This window comes from Fusarium proliferatum (genome assembly GCF_900067095.1).
Source record: "Fusarium proliferatum ET1 genome assembly, contig: FPRO_scaffold004, whole genome shotgun sequence".
NCBI lineage: Eukaryota > Fungi > Ascomycota > Sordariomycetes > Hypocreales > Nectriaceae > Fusarium > Fusarium proliferatum.
In genome coordinates, this window is record NW_022194793.1 from 2,998,323 (window position 1) to 3,011,087 (window position 12,765).

Genomic DNA, 12,765 nt, shown 5'->3' on the forward strand with positions numbered 1-12,765 from the left:
CGACCACGCCAGGATTCGAACCTGGAATCTCTAGAGAGTTCGGGAGCTGGAAACCGAAATCTAGCGCCTTAGCCATTAGGCCACGCGGCCGGAACCTTTTATTTCCGATGAGGACGAGACCGCTATTCTTTTCCACAATTGACACACTGACTGGTAAGATCATTGTCGTTGAGGTATGAATGGTAAGATGTCTTGGATAGGTATGTTGATATGAGTGTTTCGAGTTGCTTGTTGGCTGAAAGCTTGTTTTGGGGGTAGAGTTATCGTGACGCTGAATCTCCTGTGTTCAGTCGCACATGCAGCCACCCTAGAGAAGATCTCGACATGGATAGAATGTATAATTGGTTCTCCATCTACCTTTCGTGACCTTCTAATTTATAAAGTGATTATTGTACCCCTAGAGCTTGTGTTGACGGCTGTGAATAATTTAAGACATGTTCCTATGTGAGAAACCCATATCTATTCTATTGCCAAGGCTCTGCAGAGGGTTCAAAACAGTCTGGGTCACTTCGAACAATAAAGAGTCATCATCAACAGGTCATATATAGCGTTACAACCCTATGCTTTTAATATCATACAAGTCTATTCATACCACGGACCTTATTTGTCACTCGCATCCGCCATGAGCATAGCAATTGCAGGCTGGAAAGCAGCCGCCTTCTTGAAATCGCCCAGCTTAACACTCATGAGGTCAAGAGCCATGAGTGTCTCACCAGCCTGACCTCTCTCGTCTCTCTTCAGCGAATCGGCCTTGACATAGCGTTGCGAGAAATGCGTGAGCAGCGTTCTTCGAGCCTTCATCTTGCGTGCAATCTCTAGTGCCTCGCCCATCGTAGAGTGGCCCTTCTTCTTAGCGTGAGCCAGCATGTCATCGTCGAACGTGCACTCGTGAACAAGGAGGTGGGCGCCTTCGCACTCCCGAGCGAACTCGTTTGAAGGACGGCAGTCACCTGAGTATGCGATGCGGAGACCGGATGTAAGCTCGAGTTCTGTCCCATAGGAGAGCCAGCAGTGAGGAACTGGAATGCGCTTGATAGCGCGAAGCCCGAAGTCTCCGTTCTCGATCATGAAAGGACCGCTGTTGAACTTATCAGGCTTGGTGCTGCTGCAATGGGGGAAATGGAGTCTGTGGAAACCAATATCCTCGACTTGAGAGACCTCTTCCAAGAGCGCCTTGTATCTTGATATACAAGATACAGCTAGCTTGGCATTGGTGTCTTCAATGGTGTGTTCATACCAGGCTTTGATCAGATTAGGGGTACCAAGGTGATGATCAGCGTGAAGATGGCTGATGACAATGCACCTGAGATCTCGGAGAATATTTCCAGTTTCCTCCTCTCCGAAGAGCCGTCGGATTTGACCCAAAGTACCCTCACCAACATCGAGAAGATAGTTTCCAATACCAGGTACCCGAATCAGTGTTGACGAAACGTTACGATATTTGCCGGGGATTGAAGAGCCAGTTCCAAGGGGGATGATTTCAGCATCGCGGCTGGGAATATCTTGTTCATCCTCTTCCAATTTTCGTAGAAACTCAGGATCAGAAGTCTCTTCACGAGCCTTTCTTGCTAGTTCGAGAATCTCATTGCTGACAGACTGAGCTGCCTCTATGAGATTAGGGAACGGGGCGATCTCGCTCTCGCTGAATTTGAGTCGGGGCATTAACGAAATTTTGTTTCCTGTCCGGCCAGACTCAACTTGTGGTCCGTTTGGCATGACTCCCTTGACATCGTTATTGTATTTGAGGAGAGTAAATCTCTCAGGGTCGACCCTCCGTAGCTTGGTCTGTAGCTGCCCAGGCCCAGCCAGAGAGATCATATTGGGGCATGTGTCTTGAGCACAGAAGAAATGCTTCATCGTGGGATGCTCGTCCACAAACTTCTGGATTCTAGCATCATCTGCCATTCCAGGGCCGAGAATCCAATACATAATAGCCACATGAGACATCAATTCGGAATTAGACCATTCAGGTCGCTCCATGAATGAGTCAATGAGGTCGTGAGATTCGATGTCAGCGAGGATGAATCCTTGACCGGGCTGAGTCTCGCCAAGGACCTGTTCAGGAGTTACAGTAACGCCATCTTTTGTTACTATAGTATTGCCCGCAGTCAAATGCTTGAAGTCAGTGACATGTACTCCAAGCTCCTTGGCCTTCTGAGGGTTGAATTTTCCGCGGCGATCAAGACATTTGACGATATAGCACATAGAGCTTTGGCTGTAGATAGTTGGGGGCAGTGGCCGATGTGTCACGTTGAGAATATCCCCGCTGCGATCTATTTGAGCCTCCTTCTCGGGGAATACCCAAACAATTTGATCCGGGTTTGCCAATTTTGACCCGTCACCAGGTCTAGGACCCTTGTAAAGCGCTGCTTCGCCATTTTGACGTGTAAAGACAGTAGTATCCTTGGGTTTGACCTCGCTCAGCTTGACAGGGATGAGCATGCCGTTTCCTTTGAGTCGTCCATTGAACATGACTTTCTCGACGAGAGTGGTCGCATATTCAGGGTCCGAAAGTGGTGACCATTCTTTGAACTGTGGTTCGTCTTGGTCTCCAACGATGGCGCTCGACCTGCGACGCTTCCTTGGGCTGCTGGAGCGATCTCGTTGAATCGGAATCTTCCACACGCGAAGCACGTCGTCTTTCCAGTCGGGTTCTATGCTCTCGATTTTCTCAAGCCGAGGGTTTTCTCTATGCTCATGCGTGCGCACGGAAATCGGTTGTCGTAAGATGACGGGACGGCATGCGGCGAGAGTGTGGTTTAGATTCTCGCCACCATGGATGTGAATGGTTTCGAAAGCAGCTTGCTTCGTCAACTTCTGGCCCTTGCTCTTCCTTTCCTCATTGATCAAAGCTGTCTGTTCTCTGCTCGCCTCTAGTGCGCCACCAACTGTGAGAACATAGCCGAAGAGACCTCCAACCAACTCCCACGAGACACTGCCACTCAGAAAGACCTGCTCTGTTGCTCCCATTCCCAGTCTTCTGCTCTGAAAAGCGCGCTGAGTCCCTTCTTCGGGTCTTCCAAACAGATAAGACCGTTTATCGCTGTGGACAAAGAGACAAGTTCCGGGAGTGTCCACGGTGGGCGCCGAAGCGATCTCAACTGAAGTCGTCATTGGAGCTCCAACAGAATCCTCGCTTGCTTTTGGTTTTGGTTTTTCGGTAGGTTTTGAGAACAGGCGGGATTTCCTGAAAGCTCGAGACTTTACTTTTGGCTGTGAACCGTTCCAGGCTCGTCTGCAGAAATAAAGTCCAGGTGAGGTTGATGAAAAAGTTGGTGATAATGGACGACTACCAGAATTGAATAAATGTGCGAGGCGTCGAGTGCCCCATGTTTGCATGAGAGAGTTTTAAAGAGTTGAGGGGGGATTCGGCGTGATACAAAAATGCATCATCTGCCTAAGTCATAAATAATAGTCAATACAATATTTCTGCTTGAAACGATCAACTTTTTTTTTTCTTAGAGTCAGACGCGGCGAATGACTCCTCTTTCCGCGTTCCACTAGCTCACGCTGTCACATGAAGTGGTTATAGTGGTTGCATTATGTAAGATGGCTACCCTATACTTGGAACAACCTAATCTTGCGAAAATCACTACTAATGGCGTAGACTATAATTCCCTAAATATATATGGTTGATATGATAGCATTCTGTCTATATGTTATTATTGTCTTCAGTGTGCCATCGTCCTTACCTTGTTCTTAAACATGTAGTTGATATCTAGTCATCGATATTGAGTTCTGATGTCAGCTCAGAGTACCATCCATCGGATACACACCAACTGGGAAGACCGTTGGCATTGATGTCCAATAATGATTGATCACAAGGATCTTGATGATAGCTCAAGGTTGGCAATTGGCCAAGTTGTGAGCAATTTCAACGATGTTGCAGTATTGGCTTCACCCGTTGTAAGAGGAGATCCACGAGCAATAATGGCTCTGTTACATTGGATCAAAGAAGTAACCTGTCTTCTCCGACCACAGTAACCACTACTTATAAGATCATACATCTCCTATTCCGTATTTCCGAAACTAGTAGTCTCCCTTCGAATCATAGTCAAGAATCAAGTCTCAGTGTGTGACTTGAAATGTACACAATCAATGACCTCACTCAAAGCCAATACCAGTGGAGAAAAAAGACAATCCACTTGCTTTATCACGCATTACAAACGATCTTAGCAAGCAACATTACCAATTAACTGCCATAGAAAAGATACCCCGGAATCAACATCTAACCCCGAGCCCCTCCGAATATCCCCATACTTTTATTTTAACCCACGTCAAGTCCCCCATGCGTCGCATCTTTAAACCACTCTCAACTCACTCATCGCGACTATTTTCAACCTCTCGATTCATCATGGGAGACGCAATCATCAAGCGCAATCCTCACCCGGATTTTAAGAAGGTCGAGGCTTCGAGACCGGAGCTGGATGCCAAGTCTCAGTTTCGCTACACCAAGACTGTTGACGCGGATTGGACTTTTGGTGAGGGTGCAAACAAGTTGGGCAAGGATGATGGCGATAAGAAACATGTCACCATAGATCCTCATGAGGAGGGTCGCCCTGCGGGGTTCAATTACAAGCTTCTCATCTCTGCTATTGTACCGCGTCCTATCGCTTTCGTGAGCAGTCAAGCTCCCAACGGTACAAAAAAGAACCTCGCCCCGTTCAGTTACTTCAACATGATGAGCCACGACCCGCCCATGTTTGTTGTCGGTTTTGCATCTGGACTCGCCAATGCGAAGGATACACTTCGCAACGTCTCCGACTCCGGCGAGTGTGTTATCAACATCATCTCAGAGCACTTCATCGAGGCCGCAAACTCAGCTAGTGTCAACGCCCCTCCTGATGTTTCGGAGTGGGATATCTCAGGCCTGACACCTAAGTACGACTGTGAGACCGTCAAGTGTGCTCGAGTGGGCGAGGCTATTGTCAGCATTGAGTGCAAGCTCGACATGCTCAAGGAGTTCGACAGCAAGGCACGACCTGGAAACAAGTCCGGCTGCATGGCCGTTTTCGAGGGAACTCGCTTCTGGGTTCGAGAGGATGCGCTGAACGAGGATAAGAATATGGTTGATCCTGGTGTATTGAAGCCAGTCAGCCGATTAGGAGGAATCACATATGCCAGGGTTACTGAGGCTTTTGAGATCCCCAGAACAGATTTTGACAAGGACGTCGGTGGCCAAGAGGGAGTTGAAAACATACAAAAGCAAAAGAACTAGGTCAGACGTGGTATATATTCATTCATGACCAAACACCAAATATATAGAATAAACAAGCCCGCAAATAAGGCCTCATAACAAAATGGCAATCATGCAATACAATTCCCCAGGAGTCATACATGCCCGCCTTCATTCCCTAAGTTATACTCATAAACCAAACCGTCGCCTCATAGAAGCAAAATGTATAACATACATAAACCCAAACGGTAGCACAAGCCCACAGAGCTTATAGCCAGGTGCTATAGAACAAAAGAAATCATGTATGGCCAAATGCCAGGGAAAGCCAAAAAGTTTAAACGCCTTTAGATGAAGAGCTCAGAGATAGATGCTCTGACCAGAATGAGAGATGATAAATTCGCATCCCAGGGGTGACTCAGTTTCGCTCTCAAAATTGTGCAGTTGTTTCAGAATAGTGTTTCCAACATTGGGTCCATCATCCAGGCGATCCTTGACATGGATGATGACAACCTTGAGACCTTCGAGGGGCCGTTTTATCTTGGGCACAGATGTGAAGGAATCAGATGGGTTGAGGGTCAACTCAGCTGTCGGCGAAGCGAGGTGCGGTGTAGGAGGTGTTTCAATACCAGGGTGAACGTAGTCCGGTGTCGAAGCCTTGATGGTCCTGGGGGACACGGGGTCTTCAGAGGTGAGATTCGCAATAGAGGGATTTCGTCGTGGAGTCTCGTCAGCCGTGCTGCCCATGCGCTTGCGCTTCTTAGGCTCGGGATAATGCGACTTGCGTTCGACTTCGACCTCATGAGCCAGTGCACGCAGCTCCTCAATGACATAACGGGGTTTCAGGTGCCCATACAGACGATCCTCGGCCTGCGACTCGTCGTAGCTGCACTCGATGAAGATTGCCTTGAGGTTACCAGAGGCGATCTTTGGGGCAGCTTGTTGCCAAATATGCAGATTCCGCGGGCTTAGCGATATACTATCGGGCTCAACGTCTCCGAAAATCAGGACTTCGCGGTGGGTGGTAGGGTCCTGGATGAAGTAGGCGCTTGAATTGTAGACGCAAAATTGCTCCTGCTCCGATGTAGTCGTTACAGGGCTGAAGCTGTTTTGAGGGATCATGAGTGACCCTCGATGTAGGGAGATAGATCCCGGGTAGTAAGATGCTGAGCGCGCGATGGGGCCCTGTGGCATAGACGCATCATGGCTGCTGAAGCGAGTAGATGCACTTGATGTCGACCCCCTGTGGCTATGCTTCTCGAGGCAATGCCCATGGCTTACGCTCCAAACCTTGATAAGGAGTCCGTCTGCAACTTCGATGTAACCCCTACTTTCACCGTCGCCGAGTGTCGGACTACCACCTTCAACCAATCGCATGTAAGTCACCAGGCCAGCTCCGTTGTTCTCATCACTCAGGTTTGGCCATATCACATTGTTGAAAATGTGATTCTTGAAAGCTTGGATTGTGCTTGGTAGAGCAGCCAGTTTCTTCGGCCTTGTGCCTGGGAAGCCAGCAGTATTGACTACAAAGCCCGAGATGTGATCAAGATGAGGATGGGTGATGAGATATGTGTCGACGAGAGAGCGAGTGATGTGAGATGCATTGGCAGAAGGTGACGAGTAAGGTAGCTCAAGACCTGCAAAGGGGCCAGTGGTGAGTGTGAAGGGAGGAGGGGGTGGCGGAGAAGGTATCGATTCTTCCATGATACGTGTGATGGCAGAGAGATGGACGCCAGCATCAACGGCGACGATAGAGCCACGATGCCATTTTTGGGCAACAGAACGGACTAGAAAAGCAGTGGTGTTTGATTCTTGAGGACCACCTCCTGAGCCCTGTGATAGAAAGAAGGTTAGTTAGAGTTCAACTGAATTGTTTATATGAGTGAGTGAGTGAGAAGCCGAATTGTGAAATAGAGTATGAGGATGCGGCAAGACAAACGCCACCACGAATCACGACATAATCCGAACGTGTTGTGTTGTGTTTCTGGCTGGCATGCACCAAAACCGTTCTTATATCACGGGTGACCTCAATGGGCGTTGGCTGGTTTTTGGAGATGTAACGGTGCACATGTAAACAAACGAGTGATGGGGATAGGCTGTTAACCGTTGATGATACGTACCAATACAATCACCTGCAAAGCAGGCTTGACTTCGGCTCCCATGATTTGGCTTTGGGAGAGGAGAAAGAAAGTAGAGAAGAGGAAAGAATAGAAGCGAGAGAAAGAATTGAGCGACGACGGTTGACTCAACTCGGCCGGTTTGATGCCTGCCCTGGGATGTGGATGTGGATGTGGAGGTGGAGGGCCCTGGGAGACGGGATGAGATGGAGATGGAGATGCTTGGAGATGGTATGGTTTAGGTGGTCGCCCCACTAAAAGCCCTGTAAGGTACCGCCCGAAAGGTTCAAGCTGCAAAGTAAAAACGGTGGACCTGTTCCTGTCGCGCGCCGTCTCCGTCACTGGCTTTGGAGGTTATAGTCGCTAGCAGAATAAGTTAGGTCACTACAAATTCCGGACTCAGAGATGAATGGGTCTAGGTAGGTAGTTGATCCACGAACCTGAAGCTGTTTAACTTGCAGTAGTTGATTCGAGAATTAACCACTGATAGCTCTCTGATATTCTCCGATAGATAAGGGATGCAACCCTTCTCTGCCTGCTCTGGTATGTATGTATGTATGTATGGAATGTGTGATGCAATTACCGACAGCTCAGACGAGCTTTTGGAGAAACCCGAAAAATAATAAAAGGGAAAAAGATATGGCACACGTGATTCGATTTATCGTTGTGCAGTAGAACGTTAGGTATTCTCTCAATACTGTGTGCTACCAAGGCTGATGCAGTTAGGTGGACTACCTAGATATGTAAGTACTGGAGTGGGATGTGCTGATATAGCTTCGCTCTCGCCGAATATCGCCTGTCGATAGACTGAACTTGACCACGTTGATCCTTGCTCTGATCCCGCCTGGCAGGGTATGGGCGATGCAGAGCGATATTTATGATTCTGCCACTCGTGGAACTGAACAAACTGAACAAAGAAGGTGAAGAATATGTCCCAAAGACAAGAGACATGAGCTTCAAATATAGCACACGACTTATTGTTCTCGCACTCGCCGAAAACGCAACTCTCCCCTCTTGGCATGCCACCCTCTCAAGTCCCGTTCTCCCTCCCCCCCCAAAAGACGAATATCGAACAACTCACAGCTCAGATGCCGGCTCAGCTACAAGGCCGCAGATCTGTCCTAGCAGCCCTCAACCTTGTTTAGCTTGTAAGCCTGCATCGGCGTTCCCGTGCCCCCCGACCCCTCCAGCCCTCTCAACGGGTTGTTCCCTTCTTCCCCCACTAGATGGGGACAACGTCACTGCTAAAACGGGCAAGCTGAGCTTGGGGGAGCTCGAGGTTCTTTGTTGAAGCTTGGACCCTTTTTGCCTGATCAGATAGACGATTTGATTGTCCTTGACTTGACTTGGCTTGGCTTGAATTTCTTTGAAGATCGCGGCCGGACCTTGAGCTGAGCCGTGCGTTTTGTTGCTTATGGCTTGTGGCTTGAAGGAGAGATCCCACGATTATGGTGCCGTTATTGTTGAAGAAACAAAGAGACTTGACCCAATACTCGAACCATTCACAAAGACATGGGCCTTTAATACAAAGGGTAGCTCTATCTATAGAGCCTTTGGTAACGGTGATTAAAGTTCTCTCTCTCAACAACTGATCTTTCGACCAAGACTAGTTCTCTCAATATCTCCATGATTACTTGACTTCACTCACTGCATCTCATAGCTCGTTCATTCAAACATGTATACAATTTGATTCTCTAATACTAAAACAGTAAGGTGATCATAAACTCCAAACTCCGGACTGAATACTAAGCCAAGTCTGATGTGCTGATTGCCATGCTATGCTGCTATCCTGAACCATGTAAAATGGGGTATTGAAAAAACACGATATATCCCATGGCTCCATAGATTTTGACCTATATCCTCTATACCCAATAAAAACCCTATATTCTGTGTAGTCCTCTGACCAGCAGGGATATCGTACTGTTACATCCACTCCATAACTCTAGCAACTTTCGATAGTCCTTGATCATCGCCACCTGCTGCTTCTCAAAGCTTCTTCTTAGGGCTCACTCGGCTGCTTCTCCTCAAAGGTGAGCCCTGAGCCTCCTCGCCAGCGCGACTAGACCCCTCTCGAGAGGGCTTGTCCTTTGCTGGTCGGGCGGGAGGCGAGCCGAAAAGACTGTCGTCGCCCCACGATGCAGTTCTCTGGTTCTTTGGCGTAGAGGGCAGAGCCAGGGATTCTTTCCTAGTGGGCATAGGCAACAGCAAGCCAGAGGTTTGTGCCCTTGTTGGGGAAGTGGTAGCCTTGGTCTCGGTCTGAATAGACTCACGAATGTTCCCAGCCGAGAAGCGGGGGCTTCGTCGCGGTGGCGAGACGGTTTGATCTTGGCGACCAGTCTCTGCCTTGGAACTCGGTTGCACAACGTCCTCCTGCTCTAGGAGAACACTGGGGGATAGAAGATAGTTGATTGATACTCTTTGGGTCCCTCCAGTAGGCTGAGGCCACTTTGAGCTATCCTCGGACTTGACTGGCTCCTCCTCCTTCTTCGCCTCGGACATGAGTCCTTTATAATCAAACTCATAGTCATTGGCAACGGAAATACTCGACAGCACATCGCTGAAGTTCTTTGTCGAGCCATGGGGTGTCAGTCCAGCAGACATTTGTGTAGGAAGAAGTCCATTGGAGGTCGCCGGAATAAATAACTGCTCAGGCTCAGGAGGATCAGCACGAGAGTGTTTCGACGACCTCTTCTTCCTGGAAGCAGTGTCACGAGCGGCCCAGAAGTCGAGGCGGCCCATATGAACGTCAATGGTCTTCAACTCGCTTTCTGGTCTATCTTTATTGCGACCACCGCGGCTCCTATGACGAGCACTGACTTGATGATCCAGATGGTGCTTAACAAGCGCATAGGAGAGAGACTCCTCGTAGTTCGGATAAGGAGCTTGTAGTGCTTGACCTGCACGCTTTTTGAACCAAGGTCTGATAGTATGTCCAACGATCATTGTGTCAGAATCCCGAGTGATGGCCATTTTGTTCGACTTTTCCTTGATGAGATGCTCGTCGTCGCGATCATCTGGCACCATCTTCCCATTCGCCATCACCTCTACGGGGTCGATGCACTGCTCGAAGCACCAAAGGTGCATAACACCAGCCATCTTGAAAGGATCCTTCTGACCACAAGAGGTATGCTGATAAAACTCGTCGAACGCCACCCGGCACCAACCAGGTCGAATCGTGTTGTTGGTATCAGGACAGTTCGAGTATCGACAGACAGTGTCGGCATCGATAGTTCGTTCTGTGCACTGCGCTGGATTTTGTTGGATCCATAGCCTTGGATTTCGAGGACAGTTGTAGATATAGTCCTTCAAGTCCTCGGCCGAGAATAGGATCTTTTTCTCCAACTGTCCTGTGGGCAAGTACAGGAATTTAAATCTTCTGCGAGAGACCCAGTCCAATTCCGGGAAGCGGAACATCCCATACATCTTGATTCCAATCTCAAAATCCTTATCCCTTCCACGTTTAGTCTTAAGGGTTCGTCCCTTTCGACCAGGCTTCTTCAAGGGAACCTCGAGGTCGAAGTCATCATCGTCGTCAAACGCAACATTTCGCTTGCGCTTAGGAGGTGTCTGCAACCAAATTGGCCGTTTATCTGGTTCTTGGGATGGTGCTTGCTGAGTTCTTTGTTGAGGTGGCCGACGAGTCTGGGGAGCTGCTTGTGAAAAGCATGGGCCAGGGTGAGGGTCCTGACGACAATTCGCGCATTTGCTGACTTGGATTATGTTGTGCATAGACTGAGCTTTGATTGCGGCTGAAGGTTGAAGAGAATACGGTCCCATAGCCTGAGGGCCGTAGATCCCTTGGATACCATTGTCCGGGTAATGATAACTAGGTTGATAGGAATTGTAGTCGATATAATTGGGCGGAATGTACCTAGTTCGGATTAGCTGGTGCTTCTTACAAGTCATACAAGGGCATAGTACGTACGAGTTTGTTTGTCCACGAGTGTTAAAGAGTAGGAACTGATCATGTGCTGGGAGATCCGCGCTTTGAGAACCTCTACTCAAAGTCGCATTTCCCACTGCAGGCATGGGTAGTGCCAAAGGTTGATGAACTGGTCGGGTCTGCTGCGCCAAAGATGTCTTTGGCACGGGAACTGGGTCCTGTAGCTGATGAGGCTTTGGAGTTCCCATGTCGTTGGGCATATCCGACAGGGAGTTTAGGTCGAATGGGGCAGGAGTGTCAACGGTCGATACAAGTTTAGGATCAACCGCAAGCTGAGCGTCTTCCGTGACTTTACTCGGAGCCATGTCCTGGGATGCTCCAAGATCGAAATGTTTGATGTAATCTTCGGATGACAACGGGTCGTTGAAATATTGGTCAAAATTGCAATCATCACCCATACCATTCAAAACTTGTTGGCTGATATCTGATATGGTGTTGCCCATGTACTCGGGGGCAGAACTGTATAGATTGTCCATCTGGAAGTGTCCTGAGACTTGCCGGGTTTCTGCTAGGTTTTATGGTGACTACTATTCAGAGCTTGTTGGAACTGGCGAGGTGGTATCGATATGCGCTGTTGCCAGACCTGAGGAGTTGTTCAAGATGTGCGGAAGAGCGTTCAGGGGCAGATAATTGCTTGGGTGAGAACGAAGAGTGAACTAACAAAACGAGTCTGTGGCATCCTTTATATTACTACAAGATAGTTTAGATACAGTAAGAGCTGGAATAGCACATTGTCTTCGTTCAAGGCTTTGTTCCATACGAAAGAACGAGACACCGAACATGAGTAAATTGTAAAAGATGGGCGGTTGTTAGTTGAACAAGGACGTCTCCTCACTGGAGGAGAGGGTGTGTTCAACCATTCAACCGTCTTTGTCTGAAAGAGACCCGACTTGGAGCCACGAACAAAAAAAGAACAAACCAATAGAGTCGAAGCTCCGAAGCCAGACTCCATTTTGGTTTCTATGTTCTATCACTTTTAGATCCTGAGGCCTTGTTAGTACTGAGACTCTGAAATAGAACAAGCGCCAAAGAGAGTGAGAAGGGGTTTGATCAGATTAAAAACATGTTTTTCTACGCAAGTGTTCAGAACAGGTCTGTGTTATGTGTGTCTCATCATATAGAAATAGAAATTCGATGAAAGAAATAAACAATAGACATACCATATGATTAGGTCATTAAGCAAATTCGATGCGAATGAAAATACTATTATGGTGAGCATGCTGGTGATTCAATGCATTGCGATTTGGCAAATGTCGAGGTTCATATCAGTCAAGCTGACCCAGACAACACATGACTTCATGGCGTCTAACAATTATCTCAGAATGTCCCAAGAGGCATGAGACTCGCTGCGATCGAGTGATTGTTGTTGAAGTGCAAGGCATGGTGAATGGTGAGAGTAGTAAAATGAGAGGAAAATTTGAGATCGTGAGGGAAGAGGTGTAAAGTGGACCCGGAGATTCGGACCACCGATATCCGATCTTCGAATACCTAGGTAGGTAGGTTACCCTACATCTGAGCTCTGCAGGATCTGA

The 12,765-nt window shown here is 48.2% G+C and overlaps 5 protein-coding genes and 1 non-coding gene across 6 annotated transcripts; 2 read left to right on the forward strand and 4 right to left on the reverse strand.

Annotated features, from left to right (window-relative positions):
• Positions 1-90, reverse strand: tRNA. Its single transcript is given in 2 exon segments — positions 1-36; positions 54-90. It is a non-coding gene; the product is annotated as a tRNA-Arg (tRNA).
• A 97-nt stretch (positions 91-187) lies between these two features.
• Positions 188-448, forward strand: FPRO_05132 (uncharacterized protein; the record flags this gene model as incomplete). Its single annotated transcript, XM_031230716.1, has 2 exons — positions 188-200; positions 291-448. The coding sequence occupies 2 exons, from the start codon at positions 188-190 to the stop codon at positions 446-448; spliced, it is 171 nt and encodes a 56-aa protein (XP_031080825.1).
• Positions 449-600: 152 nt separating this feature from the next.
• Positions 601-3,114, reverse strand: FPRO_05133 (uncharacterized protein; the record flags this gene model as incomplete). The annotated part of the gene is made up of 1 exon (XM_031230718.1): positions 601-3,114. The coding sequence occupies one exon, from the start codon at positions 3,112-3,114 to the stop codon at positions 601-603; it is 2,514 nt and encodes an 837-aa protein (XP_031080826.1).
• A 1,240-nt stretch (positions 3,115-4,354) lies between these two features.
• FPRO_05134 (related to conserved protein/domain typically associated with flavoprotein oxygenases, DIM6/NTAB family) lies at positions 4,355-5,218 on the forward strand (the record flags this gene model as incomplete). The annotated part of the gene is made up of 1 exon (XM_031230719.1): positions 4,355-5,218. One exon carries the CDS (start codon positions 4,355-4,357, stop codon positions 5,216-5,218), a length of 864 nt encoding a protein of 287 aa, XP_031080827.1.
• A 315-nt stretch (positions 5,219-5,533) lies between these two features.
• FPRO_05135 (related to 3`,5`-cyclic-nucleotide phosphodiesterase) lies at positions 5,534-7,335 on the reverse strand (the record flags this gene model as incomplete). The annotated part of the gene is made up of 2 exons (XM_031230720.1): positions 5,534-7,006; positions 7,294-7,335. 2 exons carry the CDS (start codon positions 7,333-7,335, stop codon positions 5,534-5,536), a joined length of 1,515 nt encoding a protein of 504 aa, XP_031080828.1.
• A 1,941-nt stretch (positions 7,336-9,276) lies between these two features.
• On the reverse strand, positions 9,277-11,709 carry FPRO_05136 (uncharacterized protein; the record flags this gene model as incomplete). Its single annotated transcript, XM_031230721.1, has 2 exons — positions 9,277-11,161; positions 11,216-11,709. The coding sequence occupies 2 exons, from the start codon at positions 11,707-11,709 to the stop codon at positions 9,277-9,279; spliced, it is 2,379 nt and encodes a 792-aa protein (XP_031080829.1).
• Positions 11,710-12,765: the final 1,056 nt, after the last annotated feature.